The following is a 23,481-nucleotide window of genomic DNA, read 5'->3' as shown; positions in this document are numbered from 1 at the left end:
GCTCCCCACCTTTCCTATAGATGACTTTGCATAGCTCTACCCCAGTTTTTTGTTTGTTTGTTTGTTTGTTTTGTTTGTTTTTTCTCTTTTCTCTCCTGCCTCTAGCCACTGAGGACCCTGCAGTCTCTTCCAGACATGAGAGAAGGCTGGAGGCCACAGGTACAGGAGACTTCCTATCAGATGCCTTCTAGGGACTGGCAGTTGACCCAAAATTCTAGTCAGAATAATAAACAACTGAGAATAATAAAAACAGCTATGGCTCTGATTTTGGAGGGACCAGGGTCTAAGAACACAGACCTCACTTGGGATATGAAAGACATGAGAGTCAATGACATTTATTTACTTTATTTATTTATTTGTTTGTTTATTTACTTTGTTGTTTTCAAGACAGGGGTTCTCTGTGTTAACATCCCCGGCTGTCCTGGAACTCACTCTGTAGACCAGGCTGGCCTTGAACTCGCAGAGATCCACCTGCCTCTGCCGCCCTGAGTGCCGGTATAAAAGGTGTGCCATTACACCCAGCTGATCAGTGACATTAAGATCATAATGAAGCGAGCAATACCACACCTCATTAGGGCAATTTTGCTCATGCAAGGGATGGCGGTAGATTTCAACTCTGTTCTAATGCTAGGAGCCATTCATCTCCATTGCCCTGGTGAAGAAGATGAGATAAAGAGGGCGCTTTCCCAGGCTCGATGGGGAAAGTACTCTGGGATCAATTAATAATGTCTGCTGAGAGCAGAAGAGGTGGCCATAGGCATTCTTGTGACATCTCTAGGTCATGGGCCTCCTGCAAGGGCCAGTGTTGTCTCCCACCCAAATGGCCTCTGCATAAACCAACCACAGCCAACAGCCACGTTACCACTTTGAAGTTTTGTGTTGCTTTGGTCTCCACTGTCCTCAGAATCTCCCGGAGCTCCCTCATGCCTTTCACGATGTTCCTGGAGGACAGCAAAGGTGGGATTGTTGCTAGCCAAGCTGCACAGATACCCTCATAACCCAGCACCTGATGGGCGGCCTCGTCTGCTTGAGTTTTCTTTGACCACTTTCAATAGGTGAGATGAAAGGCAGAATTGTAAGTCCAGGACCCTCAAGGCCTGGGACTGATGAGTGGGGGGAGGGAGACCCTAACAACAGCGTAGGTAGGCTACGCTGTGCCAAGACTGTGCAGATCAACTCTTTTGCCTTCAGGGATGCTTTGGAGGCTAAAAAAAAACCACACAAGCTCCCAAGGTTAGAAAGGCAGACCTTTGTCTGTAAGCCTAAGAATGCAGACAAAGAGACCCGGAGTGAGTGAGGTCGGTCAGTACACAGAGGACACGGCATATAGCAGGCATGGAACCTCAGGCTCCGGGTGGGTAGACTGTTCAAGGCTCAGTGCTGCTGCCTCTGTCCTGTGTCGGGGAAGCAAGCTTCCCTCTGTGGCGCCTGGCCTCATGCTCAGCTCAGTGTCTCCACACTGCTTGTTGGATGCCACATTCTCAAATCCTACTACTAGCCCATCAGCAGCAGTATTATTTATGTAACACTATTGTTGATTTGATCTTCTTTAATTGTACCTAACAAATATCTTACTATAATTAAAAAAAAAAAACAGGGCTGGAGAGATGGCTCAGTGGTTAAGAGCACCACCTGCTCTTTCAGAGGTCCTGAGTTCAATTCCCAGCAACCACATGGTGGCTCACAGCCATCTATAATGTCATCTAATGCCTCTTCTGTAGATAAACCACTCATAAACAATAAATAAAATAAAAATAAATAAATAAATAAACAAAACAAAACATGGGTTAGTTGTGCTAGTGGAGTTTTGTTTCTCAAAGTATATTAAGTGCAGAATTATTTTTAAACAAAGATGTGTTTTTTACAAGCTGGTGTGTGCATTACTTAATTCTACCATGCTTGTCACTAAAGGTGCTCAGCCTACACGCAAGGAAACGGTGACTCAGGACAAAGCTCTTCAGAGTACAGTCAGACCCTGGACCAGCAGAGTCCCAGGAGCTTGTTAGAAATGAAAGTTCAGGAGCTGGAAGGATGGCTCAGTGGTTAAAGAGCATTTCCTCCTGCAGAGGACCCAGGTTTGGTTCCCAGCATCCTCAGGGGCTCACAACCATCCACAGCTCCAGTTCCGGGGTATCCAACTTCCTCCTTTGGCCTCCATAGGTAAACATATAGTATACAGAAATGCAAGCAAAACACACATATACATAAGATTTAAAAGAAATCTTTTAAAAAGAAAAAAGAAATGCAGGCTCTATGCCGTGCCATCCCACCCTACCCCACAGGAAAACTCAGCAACCATTGCAGTGAGGAAACAGAAAGACTCTCAGAGCCGGAAGTCAGGGAGGACCAGACATGACAGGACCTCTGCACCATGCCCTCACAGTAGCTGTGACTGCCACACAGCACAAGATGGAGCCAGTCAACGCCTGGCACGGAAAGGGGAGGAGCCCAGAGCCCCACCCCTAACTGAGGAGTGACTGACAACCCATGGATCCTGGTGAAGGGAGAGCCAGTTTTCCGTAAGGGTGTGGCTCCTGGTTTGGTCAACCACGGTCCCCTGGACGGCCTCACACCCAGGAGTATATATTCAATACAAACTCAACTCAGTGGGCTGATTATAAAAGGAATAAAAGGGCAGGAAGCAGGGAGTGGGTTAGGGAGGTGTGTGGACCCCAGAGGGGTTAGGGAGAGAGGAGGAGAGCAAGGTCAAAATACATTGGATTTGGGTATGAAATTCTCAAGGCATTATTTAAAAATATTTTTCAAAAAGAAAGAAAAGTTCTGAGGCCCCATTCCAATCCACAATGGAAAACTCGGGTGGGGATCTGGCTTTGATAAAAAGCCCCAGTTCTTTCCAGGGGACATTCAAGTTTGAGAACTACTGGCACAGATGGTCCCCCAGTGTCATCCTTGTCAGAGAAGCCAGGTTTCAGAAGGCAGCGTGTGGCCATTGTAAATTTCATTATACTTTACGTGACCGCTCGGGAGGTAAATCACTAGTAGAAGGCAGAGGCGCTAGACAAATAGGCCCTAGCTTCACAGCTGTCGCCTACCAGCTCTAGCCCCCAGCAGGACAAGCAGACTCCCCAGTAGATGGATGAAGGCCATCTTGAGGAGAGACAGTAAAGACAGATAAAGGAGCTCTCAGCAAAGAGGACATTAGCACCCTGCCACCTGGGTCCACAGGCTGAGGCAGGCTGGTCCCGGGGGCTGCCTAGGGCCCTGCGGCCCAGAGGAGGCAGGCGACTCCTGGGGCCTCGGGTGATTTTCCACTCTGTGGGTGACCTGCCAGACTCTTCCCTGGCAGCCTGGCTTAGGCTGCTACCAGGAGGCAGGAAACCAAGAGTGCCTAGTGCATCTTCTTCCTTGCCACAGGAGGGCCTGTCCCCTCTGTCACCACCAGACCAGCAGACAGGCTGCTCCTGGAAGCTGGAGAAGGGGTACTGATGACCAGGCACCGGCCACTCCCAGGACACATATAAGGAACTAAGGCTGCATTCAATACACAATCCTGTATCCCAACCGTTTTTTTGTTTGCTTGCTTGTCTTTCAAGTAATTTTAAGATCTGTAAGAGATCCCGGCATCTGAATAGGTTCCTGGGAATTCATTTGCAACATAAATCATCACCCTCAGGCATGTTTTGAGTAAATCCCAATTTTTATTGACTGCTTTTAGAGAAACAATCCATACAAGAGGTTACAGTGGCCAGGGCCACACAGGGAGATTTGGGATCCTAGCCTAGGTTGCCTTGCTCTGCCATGTTGACAGTGTCCCCTGCCTCAGCTTGCCCCTCTAAGAAATGCCTAGGTGGGGGTCCCTCAAATGGTGCAGGTGGGCACAGCCTGAGCAATCCTAGCCCGACCTGCAGCTGCCTGTGCCAGGCGGAGCTGGGGCTTTCCCCAGCCACTCTGGCTGCCCCGTGAGAAGCCAGCTTGAAAGATCTCTTTGTTCTGGTCTCTCCTGCTGACCTTTCTGAGCCAAGCTGCTCACTTTTAACAATATCCAAACACAGCCTCCAACAAACCCTGGCCCAGAAAGAGGCTGCATGGAGAGAAGGCAGGAAGCCGGTTATTCCAAGTAAAGTCAGGTCCAACTGGCCAAGAGGCAGGGTGGTGTGTGTGTGTGTGTGTGTGTGTGTGTGTGTGTGTGTGTGTGTGTGTGTGTGTGTGTGTGTTGCAGTACTACATATTTTCCAAAGCCCCTGACTGTGTTCAGTCTTCAAAATTTCTCACTCACGAGGCTCCATCACCCAAATCCAAGCAGAATGCATGATGTACTCAATGCCACCTTTAATCCCAGCACTCTGGGAGGCAGAGGCAGGCGGATCGCTGTGAGTTCAAGGCCAGCCTGGTCTCGAGTCCTGGACAGCCAAGGCTACACAGAGAAACCCTATCTCAAAAAACCAAAAACAACAACAACAAAAAGCAAAAACTTCTGTGGCCAGGCATGGTGGCACACACCTTTAATCCTAGCCCTCAGGAGGCAGAGGCAGGTGGAAATGAGTTCGAGGTCAGCCTGGTCTACAGAGTGAGTTCCAGGACAGCCAGAGCTACACAGAGAAACCCTGTCATCTATCTATCTATCTATCTATCTATCTATCTCTTTAAAAAAAGAAATGAATTACCATGTGTGATTGGCTGTAACTCAGCACTGGCCAAGCATTTAGGTGGCCCTCCAATCCCTCCCAACACCAGCGAATGTAACTAAGAACAATACTCCCACCCCAACCCCTTCCAATGGGAACCTAAAGCCTGGCAGGTGCCCGTCTTTCTGCCAACAGGCTGACACCCAGCACTTTCAGCCCTGAGACCCTGGAGAAAGACAACCTCTGTCCGCTCACCTGTGCACTCGCACTTGCCCCTCCTGGCCAGCTGAGCTCCGGGGCTCCTGGGACGCAGTTCACCTTGTCACTACAAAGTGACTTCTGCACGCTAAGTACCTGGCCAGCTGCGGCAAGTGACGGTCGCTGGGGAACAAGAGTGCTTGGCCGTCCCATCCATGGCCTTGCATTCTGCTAAACTGACCATGCTCCTGATTTCCTGGGAACTTAGCAAAGGTGTTTTTGCACACAGCAGGTGCTTATTGTGATTTGAAATAAAATGTTTAGTTAGATAGAACGAACTCCTTATTGAGAGGATAGTGGAACATGCAAGCCTCACTACAAGTCCCCACTCGAGAGCTGGCACTGTACATGAGAGATTCCCAGTCAAGTGCCCTGAGGAGTGTGCCCCTGTGGCAGACCCCAACCACTGGAGGACAAGGGTCAGGTGAAGTTCAACCATCATCCAGTGGCTCGTTTTCCCCCGAGATCCAAATCATCTGCCTCCAAAGCAAACATCTCCACCTGAGCATGAAAGAGGGATGGTGGATGCAGAGCTCGCTTCCTTGTCCAACAAGCCGGGGAAGGTGAGCAAGTGGGCACACACAACAAATAGGGCTGGGCCTTGAGAAGTTTTCTTGTTCCCAGAGAGCAGAGCACCGACATCGAGCGAGCGGGGAGACACAGCACAGCCTTCGATGGTAAGCTCTCCTGGTCTCCGAACCCCAGTGGGAATAGTCTTGTCGCCCCTCCCCCCAGGCCTGCAGATACATGTATGCATGTGGCCTCTGAACAAGACAGCATGTCTGCAAATAATCTAAAGTGACGCTTAGCACCTGGCAGACAAGGTAGGGTAACTTTGGGGGAGGGGATTGGTTGGTTGGTTGATTGATTGATTACTAAAGGAGCCACCTATCCAGGGTTGGAAGTGAGGTGCCTCCTTTGGAAAGCACTCTATTCTCTCTTGTTTGGGGGGGCGGCTGTGTAAAGTACATGTTGCCTTAGTAATTAAACAATGCATTATAAGGCATACAGCCCACGCGGCTCAAATTCACACCATCCCTGGACACAAAATGGGTTCTGCCAGCTCTAGGCACGGGAAGTGTGTGTGTGTGTGGGGGGGGGGGACGACACAACAACCCAGAGAAATGTCCCCTTGCCTGTGATGGGTGAAGAGCGCAGATGCTCCGATGCCTGGGGTTCTCAGCCCTGCTGTGCTCTGAGCACTGATGGGGGCACCGGCTTCCTGGCTCACAGTGTGTTGTGCCCCTGCCGGCCTCTCAGTCCTCGGTTGCCTCACCCCTGGCTCGGACTGCTCCTAGCAGACACAAGTTCCTTCCCGAGGCGCCGCCTCTGCAGGCAGGATTCTGAGTCCAGCCTCCTACCTCCAACATTCCGAAAGGTGCCCCCTGCTGGTGGCCCAGCTGCCACAGAACCGCCTGGGGACAGGCTCTAACTGGAATCCATGCCTGCCCTCTAGTGGCTCAGAGGAGAAGTGAAGGACCTCAGGGGCTTTTTTTTTTTTTTTTTTTTTTTTTTTTTTAAATGCTACGGCTCTCTGAGTTCAGTTAGGAACAATATCATGACACAAAGGGCAGGCGCCATTTAGAGGAACCAGCTGCTAAGTCAACAGGGCAAGCCCCTGGAAAAAGTGAATCCCACTCAGACACATGAGTAACTGGGCATCCGCCTCAGACTTAGCTAGAATGAAAGAGATCCAGGCGTCTGGAAACAGAACAGGGGGGAAACTGCGGGGGATCAAGGGAATGCCACCCACTTCGTGCAGTGGACAAGACCAGTCTCGGGTATGATATCAAATCCTTGACTGGGCAGGGGGCAGCAAGGGCAGGGGCAGAGGTGGGGTAGGTTCTGCTGAGGTGAGGGTTTGTGGGGACCAGTGGGGGCTGCTTGGTCTGGCCCCGCCCCCGTTCTAGCAGAGGCTCCGCCCCCCAGGACTCAGCCACAGAGAGCTGTGGCTTCAGAGCAGGGCCACCGCTGGCTCCAACCCCACACACCTCAGCCACCTCTAGAGTCCACCCAGCCCACTCCTGCTTCTTTGGCCCAGCCTGAACCCGTTCACGGGTCCAACCACAGGGCACGGGTGAACACCTAGGAGATTAGCGGGTACTGGGGGGCTCTTTGGGGATGAGCGGCTGGGTGGTACCTGGGCTGTCTCAGGACCAGTCCTGTTCCTCCACTGGTCTGGAAACCACCTACCCACGGAAAAGGTTTTTTCTTACCATCCCAAGAACTCGATGTCAGGGCCTTAACTTAAGTAAGCCAGCTACCCTCACCCCAGAACGGCTGCCCTTTAGGCTAAGACAATGGTCTAGTATTTTAACTAAAACAATGGTTCTCAACTGGGGGTTGCCTGCCCTCCCACCCCAGCATTCACCAGTGCCTGTGGATATACTTTTGGTTGCCATTTTTGGCGGGGTGGGGGGTGGGTTGCTTCAGGCATCTAATAGGTAAAGGCCAGAGGTGTTGACAAAACCTTATACGTCCCACACAGTCCCCAAAAGACACACACAGCGTTAAGGCAGAGAAACTTGGGGTTAAAGAGACTAATACATTAGTTTAAGGACATATTAGAACTGGTAATTCCCCAAGAAGGATACAACTCTGACCAAAGGACAACACTGTGCAATTACAAAGGGCACAGTGGGCAGGGTGTGCTGGGCTGGGATTACGTAAAGAGTGAAGGCTTAGAGGTGCAGGGTTGGATGGACTCGGACACACCAGCTTCCAAGGCTCTGCGACCTAATTGCCTGTGGCCTGCGACAAGTTCCTTTCCTCCTCTTTTCCTTGGTAAAATGGGGACTGTGTCTGTTCCTCCTTCACAGGACTACACAGAAGGGCCACACCCTTCTGCCTGTCACACAGTGAGCGAACATGACTACTAGTATAAGAACAGGGTTCCAAGAAATAAATTGTAACCCAGGTGGGCCCAGAGCACTGTAGCTTCTGCCTTGAATGCGTGTAAATCCAGAGGCCACGACTAAGCCTGCAAGGAGCCACAGGGAATGGAGAGACGGCTAAGAGGCTGCCATGTGTCCTGGGGACTTCTACTCTTGCCCAGACTTTAAAGTCTTAGGCTGTTTACTTGGCCGGAGATGATTAATTTCCATCCCTCTTTATGTGGCTAGGGTGGAGCCAGTGTCTTGGCTTCTAGGCCTGAAATGTGTGCTTCAGGGGCAAAAGAGACGAAGGGAGGGGAGCCGAGTTTTACGTGGATCAGAAAAGCACCGGAACTGACTTGCCCTTTCAGAGGGAGAGTGGGCAAGTTAATGCCTCTGCCCACTGGGGGCACCTCATGCTCTCCCTCACATGTTTCCTGCTTGAGTATGCAGAACACAGATGGAAGCAAACAGGCAGCTGGGGTACAGAAGGGAGGAGGGAGGCCTGCAGCCAGGGCCATCCTCTGAGCGTGTGACTGAGTCACAGAGGGGCAGGAGGATCCAAGTTAGTACACTGAAGACCCATTCGTGAGCTCTGAATACCAAGCCAGGGCACAGTCCTTTGCCACTGAGATGGCCGGCATGCCTTTCCAACACCCCAAACCTCAGAAAGGGGTGGGGTTCAAGAGCCCTCAAACCTGTTCCAGAGTCTTGGTGGGTGGGGTTGAGTCTCTACTGATTCAAGGTCCCGTCCCTCTGGAGTAAAGTAGGGCCACTTGACCTTCTTCAGAGGCGTACCTCCAGGCCTGATAACCAACAACTGCTTTTCTGGCTGTCCTTGATGCTTTACCCACTTGTAGAGTCAGGGCGAGGAGAGGGCATCATGGTGTGGGGTGGGGTGGGGTGGTGGTGGGGGGGATGGTAACAGCAACCCCTTCCCAGACAGAGCAGATCTATCCATTTCCTCTCGCTGGCCCCTCCCAGTCCCTGGGTGACACACGGAGGACCAAGAGCAGAGGGAGTAAAGCGAGAGAGTAAAGGAAGTCACACAGGGTCACGGAGCAGCCTCTGCCTCCAGTCCCCTTGTGATTTTTTTTTTTTCTAGCGCCCACTGACTTTCCACATCTGGAGCCTGGCCACAACATCAGCCAAGCATGAACAGGCTCTGGGAAACCACCGCTAAGCCGCAGGCATTTGGAGGGTGGGGTGAGGTCGTAAGAAGAGGACTTGCTGTGAGCAGTGTAGCCCGTCGGTAAGAGTGGCGGCCATCCAGGGGCTGCGCATGCAGCTCGGCTGGCTGCGTACTCATTCAGCATGCAGGGAACGGTGGGTTCCAGCCCAGTCCACAAAAAACAGCTGCGGTGGCACACACCTGTAATGCCAGGCACTTGGAATGTGGAGGTGGAAAGATCAGGAGTTCAAGACCAGCCTCAGCTGCATAAACAGTTCAATAAGGAAGGCCAGCTCCAAATACCAGCCAGACCCCGCATGTGTCATCTTGGCTCCAGCCAAGACAAGTTACTTCTGTTCTCTTGTGCCTCGGTTTCTGATATGAAAAATAGTGATGTTAACTATGGTCTACATCAGAGAGCTGTTGGAAGGACTGAAATATGCAAGCAAAGTCCTTAATAAATGCTTGCCAGAAATGTAGCATGTGGTCAAGTAGCTCAAATTATTATAAAGACTATTCACTAAGTGAGGGGTTGGGGAGAGAATACTAATTAGAACTTCCCCTACCCTACAAATTGTATTGCACCAGGCACAAGGCTTCCATGTAGAAGAACATCCTCACTTCCACTTGTGTCGTGCAGGCTCATGTTGACTCCTAATCTCTACAGCAGGGGTCAGTGCAGTTTTCTATAAAGCAGAGATGGTAAATAAAGCTGGGTGTAGGGGCGCACGCCTGTGGAGTTACAGGACAGCCAGGGCTACAGAGTGAGACTCGGTCTTGAAACACTACCACCACCTCAAAAAAGAAAGGAAGGAAGGAAGGAAAGAAGGAAGGAAGGAAGAAAAATGAGGAAAAAAAAAAAGATGGTAAATACCAGTTTCCAACCACTCAGATCTGCAGAGAGACAATGGATGGATGGATGGATGGATGGATGGGTGGATGGATGGGTGGGTGGATGGATGGATGGATGGACGGATGGACGGATGGACGGATGGATAGGTGGATGGATGGATGGGTTTCATGAGGGGCTGACAGCCTTACACAAATGACCCCTGATCTTCCCTCAAAGCTCTGAGGCGGGAGCTGAAGGTGGTGTCTTCTTCTTCTGCCCTTGACAGCTTCTAACTAGTAACTGAAGAGGCTGCTGAGGGGAAGGATCCCAGGTCCAGCAAGGCTGGGACAATGGCAGACCCACACCACAGTCCCCTCTCCCCTGTCCCCCCCCTCTCGTAAAAACAGGAACCAGACTGTTACACCGCTGTCTCTGAAACTGACAACCAGCAACTGAAAATGCCCTCACCCTCAACCCCCAGAATAAAAACAGATGTAGGGATAGGCGGCCCCACAGGTGGCCTGGGGAGCCCAGGGCTGTGAGCAGTTCCACACTGAGTAGTGTACTGCCTGGGCTTTCTGGACCTTCAGACCCACATGTCTGTGTCAAATGGGGACACTGACACTGCCTGGCCTTGTACTAAATAAAGACTAAAATAAGAAAAATTAAAGATGTAAAATTTATATCCAGGCCAGCAGCCTATCCAACCATGAACTGGGTGGGGGAAAAAAAATACTAAAAATAGCTGACAGTGTTCCTGGTTTTGCTATTCTAAGCAGTTGTCACACCAGCATTCTGGCAGGCGCTCACTTATGGGTGATAACCCACAATGCCATGAGGCAGGCATGGCCCTCCCCGCTATTTCACAAACGAGGGAAACAGGTTTAGAGAGGGGACATGCTCACGGCCACACAAGCTCTGGCCACAGAATGTGGCTTGGCTCCCAAGGGTGGTGGGTTTTCTGGAGGGCATTACATAGGCAGGACTGGTCAAAGCCAGTGGCCGCTGGTGACCTGCTTTAATCTTCAGCCCCTCACTGACCCTTTACAGAGACAACCTGTGACCCCTGCCCTGGAGGATCACCAGGGCCACTGTGAGGTCTGTTGTCTACATGCTTTCCAATGCATTCAGGTACGGATTTATCCCCCCCCCCTTTAAAAACAACAAAACACTAAAGTACACGCTGCTTGTGGCTGTGAGCCTCATAGGCCCAGCCACCTTTCTGTCTCACAGAGTCGCCCGCCCACTTTTGGTGGGGGAGGGCAATGTAGCTGAGACCCTCACTCCTCAAGTCAGCCCAGGACACAGACATGCAATGACCTGTGTGTGTGGCCTGCAACTGGGAGCTGCAGGTTTTAGCTAGAGACTCCAGGAATTAGGAAAAGCCTATCTCCAGGAGAGGCTTCTGGCCAAACAAAGCTTAGGAGACAGTGAGTCGAAAGACACAGACTCTCTCACAGGAGACCAAACAGAGCAGGTGGTGGACCTTTAGAAGGCGGCAAATGCTGTAAAGTTCTCTGGGCCTTCCTGGATCTGGAACCCCGCTTGTAGGCAGTACTTGGTGTGTGGGTGGCGTGCCTTGGTCCTCCAGCACAGCAGGGGTCAAGTGTTTCCATCCGAGTGTATCCCTGAACCGTAAGAGCCACATCCCTTTCGGGATGTAGGGTGCCTCTGGACTCTGTCCTCAATGCCTGCAATAAAAGCAAGTGGAGGCCCCTCCCAGATCTGGAGCTTGGCTTGGGAGGGCCACGCCTGGGAGGTAGAAGTAGCTGAGATGGATGTAGGCAAGCTTGTGGCCTGGGCCCTGGGAGGACCTATGTCTGCCTCTCTCCCCTCCCACTCTTTATGCTGGGCGTGCTGAGAGGAAGGTGTGCACAAATTCCTCAGCAGGATAAAGGAGTCCCAGGCAGAAGCAGTTTAGCCCTTCATACTCCTCATGCCCGGTAGGCCACCAGGACAGAAAGCTCTGGAGCCACCACCCTTGGGAGGGCATCCACACTCTGCCGCCAGAGCCTGCGTGGCCACGGGCAAGTCCCCAAGCGCTCCAAACCGGTTTCCCTCCGCTTGCGAAATAGCGGGGAGGGCTATGCCTGCCTCACGGCATTGTGGGTTATCAACTGTAAGTGAGCCTGTCAGCATGCTGCTCTGACCAGCAGGATCTGGGGAGCTTTGGGGCTGCGGGACACACGGAGGGCGGAGCCTCCAGGCCGTCTCGTGCATCTCCTCCTCTGGGTCACCGTGTGGAGCTGGGAGTCTGGAAAACGGGACGCTCCTGGGCCTGTGGTCTGCTCTAGCAAGTCACTGGACCTGAACATCATGGGAGCTGTGGTTTGCAGCCAAGTGGGACAGTTGTGGGTGACCTGGCACTTGCTCTTTGTGAGTGGCATCCAGAGAGGCCTATGGCTCTGAGCCTATTGAACTAAATTTGAAGGGACACCCCCTACTGAACTCGTTGTAAGTCGGGGAGGGGGGGGAACCCCACCTTTCATCATAGATGTGGTTTGCTTTGAGAAGAATTATTTACTCCAACACCAGTTAAGTGAAAAGAACGAAGTTACATGTTACAGAACTCATCACACCGAAGTTGGCGTAGGGGCTTTAGAGGCCTCCTGAAGGCGCACCATCTGACAAGGCATGACCCAAGCCAGCCTATGCAATCCTCTAGGAGAGTGCACATGCGATGCGCACACACTCCGTCTTGCTGGGCCAACAGCCACCTACCCTTTCTTCAGGTTCTTCACGTACGCACTCTGGAGGGCGGCTTCCAAGAAGTAAGTGAGTTCATAGTCAACTGAGGGGCTGACTTTCAGGTGTCTTGATGCGCTGTTGTTTGAGGTCTGAGAAGAAAAGAGCACGGGAGAGTGGTCATCTACGGGGTCCTTAGAGGGGGCCTGGCTGGATCAGGTACTCTTTATATATGCTTTGGTTTTTTTTTTTGTTTTGTTTTGTTTTTGTTTTTTGACACAGGGTCTCTCTGTGTAGCCTTGGCTGTCCAGGACTCACTTTACAGACCAGGCTGGCCTCAAACTCTCAGCGATCCGCCTGCCTCTGCCTCTTGAGTGCTGGGACTGCAGGCGTGCGCCCCTGCGCCTGGCCTACCTCTTACATTGAACAGTGAGTGACACGAAGTCTATGAAAGAGGTCCTGATGTAGCTGGCTGCCCACGATCCAAATGACCCTCTAAGCAGCCTCTGCCAGAAGAAGGGTCCCGAGTCATGACTGCAGCCTCTCCCCGACCCCCTACCCCCTTTCTTGATATCCAACCAAGCTGAGAGGCTCCAGGGCAGTGGCACCCCCCAAAGGGGTGGCCCAGCCCTTACAGAACACCTGGTTGTACTAGGTCGGGGCGTGAGCTTCTGATGTCCCAGGTACAGAACAGCAACGCTGCCAACACCACACGACACTAGGGTGGCCCTCATGGCAATAGCACCAAGGTCAAAAGTCCCTTGACTGAGGACGTGGCCGGCCCAAGGTGAACTGCACTGCAAGATCCCATTGTGAGAACAGCTGGCAGCTGATTCTGACTCCACAGCAGAAGCCGGTCAGCTGTCTCCTGGACGCTCATCCACCTGCCCCCTCCTCATGTGCCAATTCTAACTCATACTGCTAAGGAGCCTTCCAGCTAACATGGACTGGATATCTACATTGCAGAATTTCTGCTTGGGCACCAATGCCCTGACGTGCCTACCAATGCTCCGCATTTACTACATGAGCTCAGAGGCTGTATAAACTTCTAAACTCTTTTTTTCATCTGAAAAAAAAAATGGGGATAGCAGCTGCATCTGTTTCATCCTGCAGTGAGAGGGTTAAGTGACAGAACGCCTGGGAAGCACCCAGAGGCTGCACTGTACTATACAGGGGGGAGCTGAGATCCCCCACAAGGTGCCCTGGCTGGGCACCTTGTGACCAGGCCCACCATAGGGAGGTGGGGACTGTGGTGAACTCACTCAGACCCTGCTGGCTTCCCCTGTGTCCACCTCTGAAAGGCTTCAAGAATGGGCACCATGGCCCATCTTCCCTGGATGCTCAGTGAAATGCTCCCAAGGTGCCCGTGCTGACCCCGTGCTGTCCAAGACGCCAAGGCTTGATCTCTCTGAACCTCACTTGCTACACAAGACTGCACCTGACACCCCTGTTCCAGGGCTGCTATCAGGAGTGACCAAGCGGAACAGACACAAGCCCAGCTCACCGTGGGGGCTCCTGCTCCCTCACAGGTGACAGGACCCACTCGCTTATTCAAAGTCTCCTCTTGTGGTAAAGAGCCCCTAAACAGAATCAGGGAACCATACTGAGTTTTCTAACCAAATGAGTATCGGGAAGAGGAGGTGCCTTCTTCTAAGCTCCGGGAGGGAGGGAGGACGGAGATGCTTTGCGCTCATGTGAGAGAGCAGCTATTTGCACACGACCCCTATTCCCAGCTCACCTTCTCCAGTTCCTGCAGGAACACCTGAGCCACCCAGGAGGCCCTCTCAAAACAGGCAACCACCTCCTCCTCCCGCTCAGTCAGGCGGATGTGGGAGGCAATGGAGTTGGGCAGGCGGTCCAGGGAGAGGCCTGCAGGAAAAACAAGAGACCCTCAGACCTGCCCTGCTTAGGCCTGGACCCCAGGCCCTTCCCCATGGACACAGGGTGGGGTGCATTTGAGGGAACACATGGTATGGAGCAGTCAGGGGGAGGCTGGGGTCCATGGAAGAGGGCGAGCTGAAGCAACGGTGGTGTTAGCAGCAGCCGGAGCAAGCAATGACCCAAGACAAGGCTCTGAGGCCCCACGTGCTGAGTCCTACTGTGCCAACCTTGCCCATCCTTGCAGTACAAAAATCAGTCCTGTGGAGCCTATTGTCCACTTCCGGGGAGTTATCTGTGCTGACAAGCTATCTGCTTGTAGCGGACATCTGCTACTCTGGTCCTATCTTTTGGCAGCAGCATTCCACGTTTCCTCTGACAACCCCTCCACGGTCTCAGCATGAAGACATGGTGACAGGTTAGGGGTAGGAGAACACAGCCCAATGTGATCCCATAGAAATCAGTACCATGGTTGCTCCTCAGCTCTCTGGCATTGTTAAGGGTGTGCCAGAGGCTAGCCTGAAATGCTAGAGGAAAAGCGGCCTAGGGCTGGAGAGCTGGCTCAGCAGCTCAGAACATTCGTTGCTCGTCCAGTCAGCTGAGGTTCCACTCCTAACACACCGTCATGGTGTCTCACAACCTTCTATAACTCCGGTCCCAGGGGATGGATCACATGCCCTCTTTTTACCTCAGTGGGCATCAGGCATGCATGTGGTTCGTAGACATACATGCAGGCAAAACATTCATACACATAAAATAATAAATAAATCTTTTTTTTTTTTTGAGACAGGGTTTCTCTTTGTAGCCTTGGCTGTCCTGGAGTCACTCTGTAGACCAGGCTGGCCTCGAACTCACAGCGATCCACTTGCCTCTGCCTCCCGAGTGCTGGGATTAAAGGCGTGTGCCACCACTGCCCGGCTAATAAATAAATCTTAAAAAAATGTTTTTAATGGCTAGCTAGACTTGGTGACACATGCTTATAATCCTAGCACTTAGGAGGCTGAGGCCATAAGTCTGAGGGCGGCCCGCGTCAACTTACTGAGACCTCATCTCAAGGAAAAAAAAAAAACAAACCCAAACCAACCAAACGAAAATAACATCTACACAGACGGAATATAAACGACACTTCTCAACTGCATACATTAAAATGATCAAATTTTATATTGTATCTTTACCACAGTTAGAATGTATATAAATTAATAGGCATATAGCTCCAAGGGCCAAACAGAAGTTAATAAATCTATCTGCCAAAGACAGAGAAGGAAAAGCATTGTCGGACAAACTGGCGGTGGAGGAGAGGGAAAGTCCACACGGAACAGTAACCAGACATGACAGGAAAGTAAGTGCAGGTTCCAAACACAGTGTGCTGCTTTCTCTGAAGCTCTACCTACAGGAAATGTTCAAGTATGAGCATTCTTTTTCTCCCTTCCTTCCTTCCTTCTCCTTCCTTCCTCCCTCCCTCCCTCCCTCCCTCCCTTCCTTCCTCTCTTCGCTTTGTCAAGGTCAGTTTGTTGAACTATTTCTGTTACTTGCAGCTAACACAGACTTGACTAGAGAATGCTGCCCTTGGGACTAGGGTTTCCCAATGGGCAGAACCAATGTGCGTCTCACCTGTGTGTCCCACATCACCTATGTATAAAAGATGCGGCCGAAGACACCTTATTTAAGGAGTGGGCTGGGAACACGGTCCTCTAAGCCCCACCCCTCTGCAGGCCGCAGTGGCCCGCTACCTGAGGTCTCACTTGGCACTAACCCGCACTGCACACTGCTCCCAAGGGGACCTTCCCAAAGTCCCCAGAGGTCTTCCCGCTACAGAGAAGGTCTACACTTCACACCACACCCTCCAAGACCCATCAGGGTCACCTCTCCAACCTCTTTTCTTACCCTGCCTGGTTCATCCATCTTGACGTGGGCCTGAGTTGTTCTTCCCACGTCGATTTCACCACAAGCCTGGGACGTTACGGATCACCTTCTGACCCACTGAATGTCTCCGCTACCCTGCGGTCCTTCCAGGCAAACCCGCTGTCCTCTCCTCTCAGCCCTGACTTATGTGCCTCCTGCCTCACTATTTCTTATATTCGTGTTTCATATGATTTCCTAAGTTAGTGATAAGCACCTTCTAGCACCGGCTTAATGGTGTTCAACTGTCCCCTACCTGGCACACAGTAGGTACCAGACAAGCACAGGCTGTCTGGGTGGAAAAAGAAACCCAACCGTGGTTGACAGAGGACAAAGTGCTCTGCAAACACAAGGGAAGGAATTAGCACTGTTTTTCTTGGCTAGATATTAACACATACAGATTCGGTGTGACCTTGCTCTCTTGCCAGGCTGGGGTGTGACCATGTCCAAAGGCTGGGAACCTCAGCCTGGGGGAAGGTGGCAAAGAATGTGAAGGCCACGGCTCAAAACTGAGTGTCACCGTGGTGCCTGCCAAATGCCTCACTGCTACGGAGAGCGGGAGGCTCCTCATTCTGGAGGCCCAGGGAGGAGGGATGAACAAGAAGGCAAAGCCAGGCTCCACGGCCTCTTCCCTAGCTGGTCCAGACCTTCCTCCTCAGGTGTGCTGCCTGTCACCATGCAAGAAAGAGGGACAAAACCAAAACTGTCCAAACCAGCCCAGAGGACTAGTTACAGGTGACAGGTCATGGCCAACTCCAAGAGATAGAGTGGATCTGCTCCAAAGGTGGCTGTCCTAAGGTCCCCGGAGACATGCTGTAGTGGACTCCCTTCTGTACACTTCTGGGTCAGGCTGCTGGCTCAAGTCTCCCATGGTCTGGCTCCTGCAAAGGTGAACTGAGGACACTGGTGTGGGGCCTCCACTTTTCCTGTGCTACCAGCCAGAGCCGGCCACCGTGCTTTCACAAGAATTACAAGCCAGTTTGTTCCTAGTAAGCTCAAAGCAGGACCTACCTCCTCCCTGAGACATCTGTGGTGTTTAGTATAGACGGACAAGTTGATGACATCATCCTGGCCTCTGAGCACATCTGTAAAAAGGACTTTCTAGACTGGGTAAACTGAGGTAGGAAGACCTCACACCCCACCCACCCCACCCCACCCCCACCCCCTCACCCCCCACAAATGTGGTCAGGGCCATTCTATGGGCTGAGGTTACGGAACAGTAGTCACTCTTGTTTCCTGGCTGAGACCGTCAAGGGATTTCTGCTCCAGCCTTAAGCTGAAGTAAACCCTTTCTTCCTGTGAGTTGCTTTTGTCAAGGATCTCTCTCAGCAATGAGGAAGAAAGCTAGCTAATCCCTTCTCCCAGCATTAAGTTCCCTTCCCTCTGACTCAGCAGAGAATGCTAACTGCATTTCCCGTTTGTGTCTGCTTGTTTGGGTGGTTCTGCAGTGGACCGCAGACTGGCACATCCTAGGCAGAGCTCTACCAAGGCTCTAAGTCTCCAGCCCCATGCCTCACCCTGTATGGTCACCAAGCTGTTTCTGATTGATCTTTCCAGCCCAGTGGCAGCTCAAAGCCCGTTGTTTAGAAAGTATGTGGAAACAAACAAACAGAAGCCAGCAAAGTCAGGCATGCCTGCATGGAGAGGCTCCTCCTCCATTAAAAAACAAAACAAGACAAAACAAAACACAAAAAAAAAACAACACTCACTGAAGAACTAACTAACAAACTATGGCACATCCCTGAGGCTTTCTTCTCAGCCAGCCAAGCCTATTTATGAGTTCCAGCCCCAGTCTCAAAAAAACGGTAGATAGTTTCTGAGGAATAAGACCCAACACTGTCCTCTGGCATGCACATGCATCTGCAGAACATGAAATGCACACATGCACACATGCACACAAACATACACACATGGATACATGCAATATTCAGACTGATTTCTTAGAAATTACAATATTCAGGGCTGCACAGATGGCTCAAGTAGTTAAGAACACTGGCTGCTCTTCCAAAGAACCCAGGTTCAAATCCCAGCACCCACACAGCAGCTCCAACTGTCTAACTCCAGTTCCAGGGGATCTGACACCTTCACACAGACATACACGCAGGTAAAACACCAACGCATACGGAATCAATAAATCGCCCCCCCCCTCCGAGGGGGTGCACCATTCCTGGGGATACTGCAATACCAGGTCGATTCGTGGAGTGGACGGAGCAAGCTCCTATTCCAACTCAGACTTCCAAAAATCCATTTAATATACTGTCCTCAGATAGAGGACGTATCAGGTATTAAACTGATAAGAACAGATACTACACTTGATCTTAGCCAAAAGGCCGAGAAGCGATGAATAAATAAATCTTTAAAAAAGAAATTATCCTATTCAAATGAAGCAGTCTGTCAGAAGGTGCATACCATACAATTTCACTTCTCTGGCGTTCACTATACTAGTGAAGGAGGATCAGGGGTCCCCTGGGGTAAGTGGTGAGCGTCAGCTGGGAAGGGTGAGGGCAGAGCGAATGCTCTGCTTCTACGCTGGCTATGTAGGTAGTCACACTAATGCAAACCATCAAATTATACATTTACGACCCGCATGCCCTCACAAATAGGAAATTTTATTTGAAAACATCGAGATGATGTCTTTTTAAAAAGAAACAAAAGATGGAAGTCAAGCAGATATATTCATTGAGGTGATCCTCTGTAAGATAACTTTTTTCAGTTTATTTTAATTTTATGTGTGTGGGTGGTTGGCCTACATGTATGCCTGTACATCATGTGTGTGCCTCGTGTCCAGAGAAGCCAGAGAGGGTGTCGACTCCCCTGGGACTAGAGTTACAGATGCTTGTGAACCACCATGTGGGTCCTGGGAATTGAACCTAGACCCTCTGGAAGAGCAGTCTGTGCTCTTAACCACTGAGCCATCTCTCTCCAGACCCTGTAAGATAACTTTCAATATCATGAAAACCAAGAAGATTCCCAGAGACCGACGTCCTTGGATCTAACTGCTCAGAAGGCCCACTTCCTGCCCACAGCGTTTGGAAGCTGACACCAGCCCTGACAGTTCTCCCCTATGGCTGAGTCCTTCTGCACAAGCAGCCAAACAGGGCTCAGCACTAGGTCCAAGTGGAGACATGCAGCTCTCGAGCCCGCCTCCGAGGTTCCTGGTGGTTGTGCACCAACCCTGTGGTCTGACCAGGAAGTCAATAGCTCCCAGGAAGTGCCAGGCACTGCTTCCTGTGTCACACCGGCAGATGGGGACTTCCTGTGAAAACACACAAATCAACAAGCCAGGGAAAGGCCCCTTTCAAAGGAACTCCTGGGCTCTGTGTGTCTCAGGTCCATCCCTGGGCTCAGCACCAGGCTGATCCCGGCTCCTTCTACGCAAGCTGCCTCAGCACATCACTGCAGCAGGTCTTCCAACAAGGCCTGCCCTTCAAGCCTGGGGCCCGGGATACACAGATGGAGCCCAGAGGGTTCCTCTGCTAGGAAACTCCCTTTCCAAAACTGTAGCACTCTCCACTCACCCACCCTCCAGTGAAAGATGACCCAAAGATGTTTGATCTTGGGTTTACCAAGCCTGGGCACCCTGAGTGTCAGGGGGAGGGAAAAAGAAACACAATTCATTCTTTAACCTAAAGGTCTGGTGGCAACGGTTGTCACAGATCACACTCCAAAGTGGGCAACTGTGAGAAGAGCAAATGGAAACAGTACGGCACAGCTAGTTAGCAAGTAACGTTCCAAGCTCCAGGAGCACATGATCTGCCGCTATGAACAGATTCATAAGAACTGAACAGAAATCTGGGTCCTGCAGAGGTTTTTGTATGTACAGACTCGCAGCGCTATTATTTATAACAGTCCGAAGGGGAATAATTATACAACATTATCAGCCAGAAAAAAGATAACACTATGTAATTCTAAGTAAGCGAATTCAAGCTCATAGAAATAAAAAATAAAAGGATGGTCACCCAGGGTAGGGGAAGAAAAGAGGAAGGTACTGCCTAGTGAACACAGGTTTCAGTTTTATAAGAAAAGCAGTTCTAGAGGCTGGTTGCACAACACTGTCTAACCAGGGCTGAAGTGCATGCTTAATTTTTCATTGGGGTTTTTGCTATTGTTGTTGTTGTGTTTTGTTTTGAGACAAGGTGTCTGTACCCCAACTTGCTATGCAGCTGTGGATGGCCTTGAGCCCCTGGTCCTCCCCTGATCCTCTTCCCTCTCCTACCCAAATGCTGACATCTCAAAAGCTCCGCCATGCTCAGATCTTAGAATTGTTATGATATTATATCTGTGTATTTGATATTGGGGATTAAACCCATGGTCTTGCTAAGCCTGACTCTACCACTAAATACACAAACTGCCATGTGTATTTGTGTGTATGTTTTAACAATTATTATATTGTCTTTTGGTCTCATGTCGGCTAGGCTAGCCTCAAGGATGACCACAAGCTTCTGGGCCACCTGGTTTCACCTTCCAAGGGCTGGGGTTAGAAGCATGTGCCACACACCCAGTCTTCTGTGGTGCTGGGGAACACACCCAAGCCTTCGTATGTGTTAAGTACTGTATTTTCAGACCATAAGATGCACTTCTCCCCACAAATTGAGGGGGGGGGTTGGGATGCACCTTATGATCCAATTGCCGTTTTTACTGTTTTTCTTGTTTTACTGCTCTAAAAACCGGGTGCGTCTTATACAGTAAACATTCTGCCAATTGAGTTACATTCCCAGCCCTAATGTTATTTTTTAAAAAATATTTATTATTTTTATTTTATGTATATGAATGATTTGCCTGCATGCATGCCTGTGGACACCAGGAGAGGACATCAGATCACCTGGGACTGGAGAGTTACAGGTGGCTGTGAACCACCATGTGAATGTTTGGAGCAGAACCGAGGTCTTCTGCACCAAATTCTTCTAAGTCTCTCCAGGCCGTCATAAAACATTTTTGAAATAATTTCAGACAGGTCCTCTGTGATGCCCAAATTTGCAAAGCTCCTGCCTGCTTCAGCCTCCCCAGCTGCTGAGACTGCAGCTAAGCACCCCTGGGCCTTGTAAAACTTTAGCTCTTTACAACGGGTGTCAAAGCATAGCTTATGGAATTATTTTCACTTTCCAAATGTCCAGATAAGTCTGTAAGGAAAAGTGACTAGAAGGACACATCTCAAAATGTTTATGGGGGAAAGAAGCTGGAGAGATGCTTAACGGTTAAGAGTACTGACTGCTCTTCCAAAGGGCCCAGGTTCAATTCCCAGCACCCACATGGCAGCTCACAACTGTATGTAACTCCAAGAGCTAACACCCTCACACCAATGCCATCTTGCCTTCACTACTGCAGCCAGTAGAAGATGCGTCTTGAGCCTGTTTGGTGTCTCTCACCCCAGTTGGCATGTAGTGCACACTTGGTGGCCAGGCAGCGAACACGCCCAGCCTTAGCCTCCTCTCTCACTAGAAGCCAGCCTCTTAACTCTGGGGCCCACAGCCTGGGGCCACGGCAGCAGCAGCAGCAGCGCCTCCCCACAAGCCAGGCAGCCTACACCTTGGGAAAGATGCCAGAGCCAACACACCTAATTCCTGCCATACCAGGGCAAAATACAGCAAAACAAAAACTAGATACGCTCCCGGGAGCCGCTGGTGTTCTTTTATTTTTTAACAAGCTTAATAAGCCATACAATCCCTGAGGAGAACAGAAAATCTTAGGATCACGTGGGCAGAAAGCGAACAGAAACAACCACCATCGCCACACCTAAAGCTTCAGGGAGAAATGGAGCCAGCTCGGTTGAAACACAGAGGCAGCGCTGGTCCTGAAGGTCCTTCACCCCCATCCCCAGTCCCACCATGGATGGAGCACCGGTGATGCTCAAATTAGGAAGCAACAGGTGAGGCCTGGAAGGCTCATGGAGAACGAAGGCCTGGGGAAGCAGGGGTCTCTATGTCATCCTCATGCTGAATGGACCACAGAAATGGAAGGTGACAGGCCTGAAGAGAGGGAAGGAGGCCAAATGGCCCTCTGAGTTAGATGATAGTAGCATCCTGGTGCCAAAACACCGCAGGCCCAAGAGGTTGAGACCAGGCCTTGAAGCATCATAGGGCTGGTTAAAACCCCAGGGCTTAGACCCACAGGAAAGAGGGCAGCTTGTTACCAGAGGCCCACAGAGGTATGGCACTCAGACTCGTGAAGGGAACACGGACTATGGAAGACTTTATGGCAGGGCAACCTTGGGCCAAAACTCTAGGACACCAACCAAGATACCTGAGCCTCCCTGCCAGCCCTCTGCTCCCAATGCCCTCTCCGTGGGACACCTGGCTCCCACCCATTTGTCTCACCCCTCCAAGACTCAGCCACTGAGCTCCGAGGAGGTGTGGTTCCTTCCTCCCCTACTTCCCAGCGAGGCATCCCCCCACTTCCCTGGGTTGAGGTCACTTTGCTAGCTCACTGGCAAAGGCTCTACAGTCAGGCAGGACCTGTCACCTCCCTCTCCCACAGTGGCTCAAATGTACTGGTACTCCTTAAACATAAGGCCCCACCGCAGCTGGAGTCAGAGAGAGCTGGGCTGTTTCAAGTGTGGCGTGGGAGGAGCCATTGCAGCCTGGGCTCCAGAGCCCTGCCTTCTGTGCCTTTCACCTCCTTTGGTAGCAGCCCCTATAACCTCTCTGTGAGAAGTCATCCCTACCAAGCAGGTAAGGGAATTGCACCCCTGGACTGCACCAGATGGACGAGAACCTTCCCCCAGATGCTTTCTCCCCATGAGGTTGTAAGTGCTGGGCCCTGAAATAGACCCAAGGACTTAAAGAACAGTCGGTGGCCCAGGGTTTCTCGTCACTGGATCCTATGCCAGTTGCCAGAGGCCAATAACCAAGAGTCCTAGGGAGCCACAAAACCAGAACCCCAAAGATGCACATAAGAACTCCACCTGTTTAGACTATAAGGCCATAAGAAGGGAGCTGTCCAGTGGGCAGAAGGAAGGCCATTCTTTACAAACTGCCCCCTCAAATGTCCAGAGGGCTGAGAGCCAGGACAGCGTTTCCCGTGAAACAGGCCTGAGGTCAGAGCTCAGACCAGCCTTCTCTGGGGCTTTCTACTTCTTGTTTTTGTTTGTTTTAGAAACAGCAGACTTCAGTGATGCTAAGACATACCAAACCAAAGATTGGACAGGCAGGAATGGCACCAGGGAGCTCATGCCACCAGACTGACAATTCTTCCTTCCCCCTGGAGCCACAGCACACAAGACAGGCTTAGCTCACCTGCTCACTGTCCCCACGAGGGAACAGACGCAGCTGTTCACCCCCTTGGCATCACTAACAGGTGCCA

The 23,481-nt window shown here is 51.2% G+C and overlaps 1 protein-coding gene across 1 annotated transcript in view; it reads right to left on the bottom strand.

The window, feature by feature from the left end:
* Positions 1 to 23,481, bottom strand: part of TTC7A (tetratricopeptide repeat domain 7A) — a 106,695-nt gene that overhangs the window by 67,433 nt on the left and 15,781 nt on the right. The window contains exons 4-6 of the mRNA XM_084791914.1: positions 14,144 to 14,274; positions 12,442 to 12,557; positions 863 to 941 (exon numbers count right to left, since the gene is read on the bottom strand). Coding sequence (XP_084648040.1) covers positions 863 to 941; positions 12,442 to 12,557; positions 14,144 to 14,274 — 326 coding nt within the window. The remainder of the gene's footprint in view (positions 1 to 862; positions 942 to 12,441; positions 12,558 to 14,143; positions 14,275 to 23,481) is intronic.

Source organism: Acomys minous (genome assembly GCF_964271855.1).
Source record: "Acomys minous genome assembly, chromosome: 8".
Lineage (NCBI taxonomy): Eukaryota > Metazoa > Chordata > Mammalia > Rodentia > Muridae > Acomys > Acomys minous.
The sequence above is the reverse complement of the archived record's forward strand: the minus strand, read 5'-3'. Positions and strand labels throughout refer to the sequence as shown.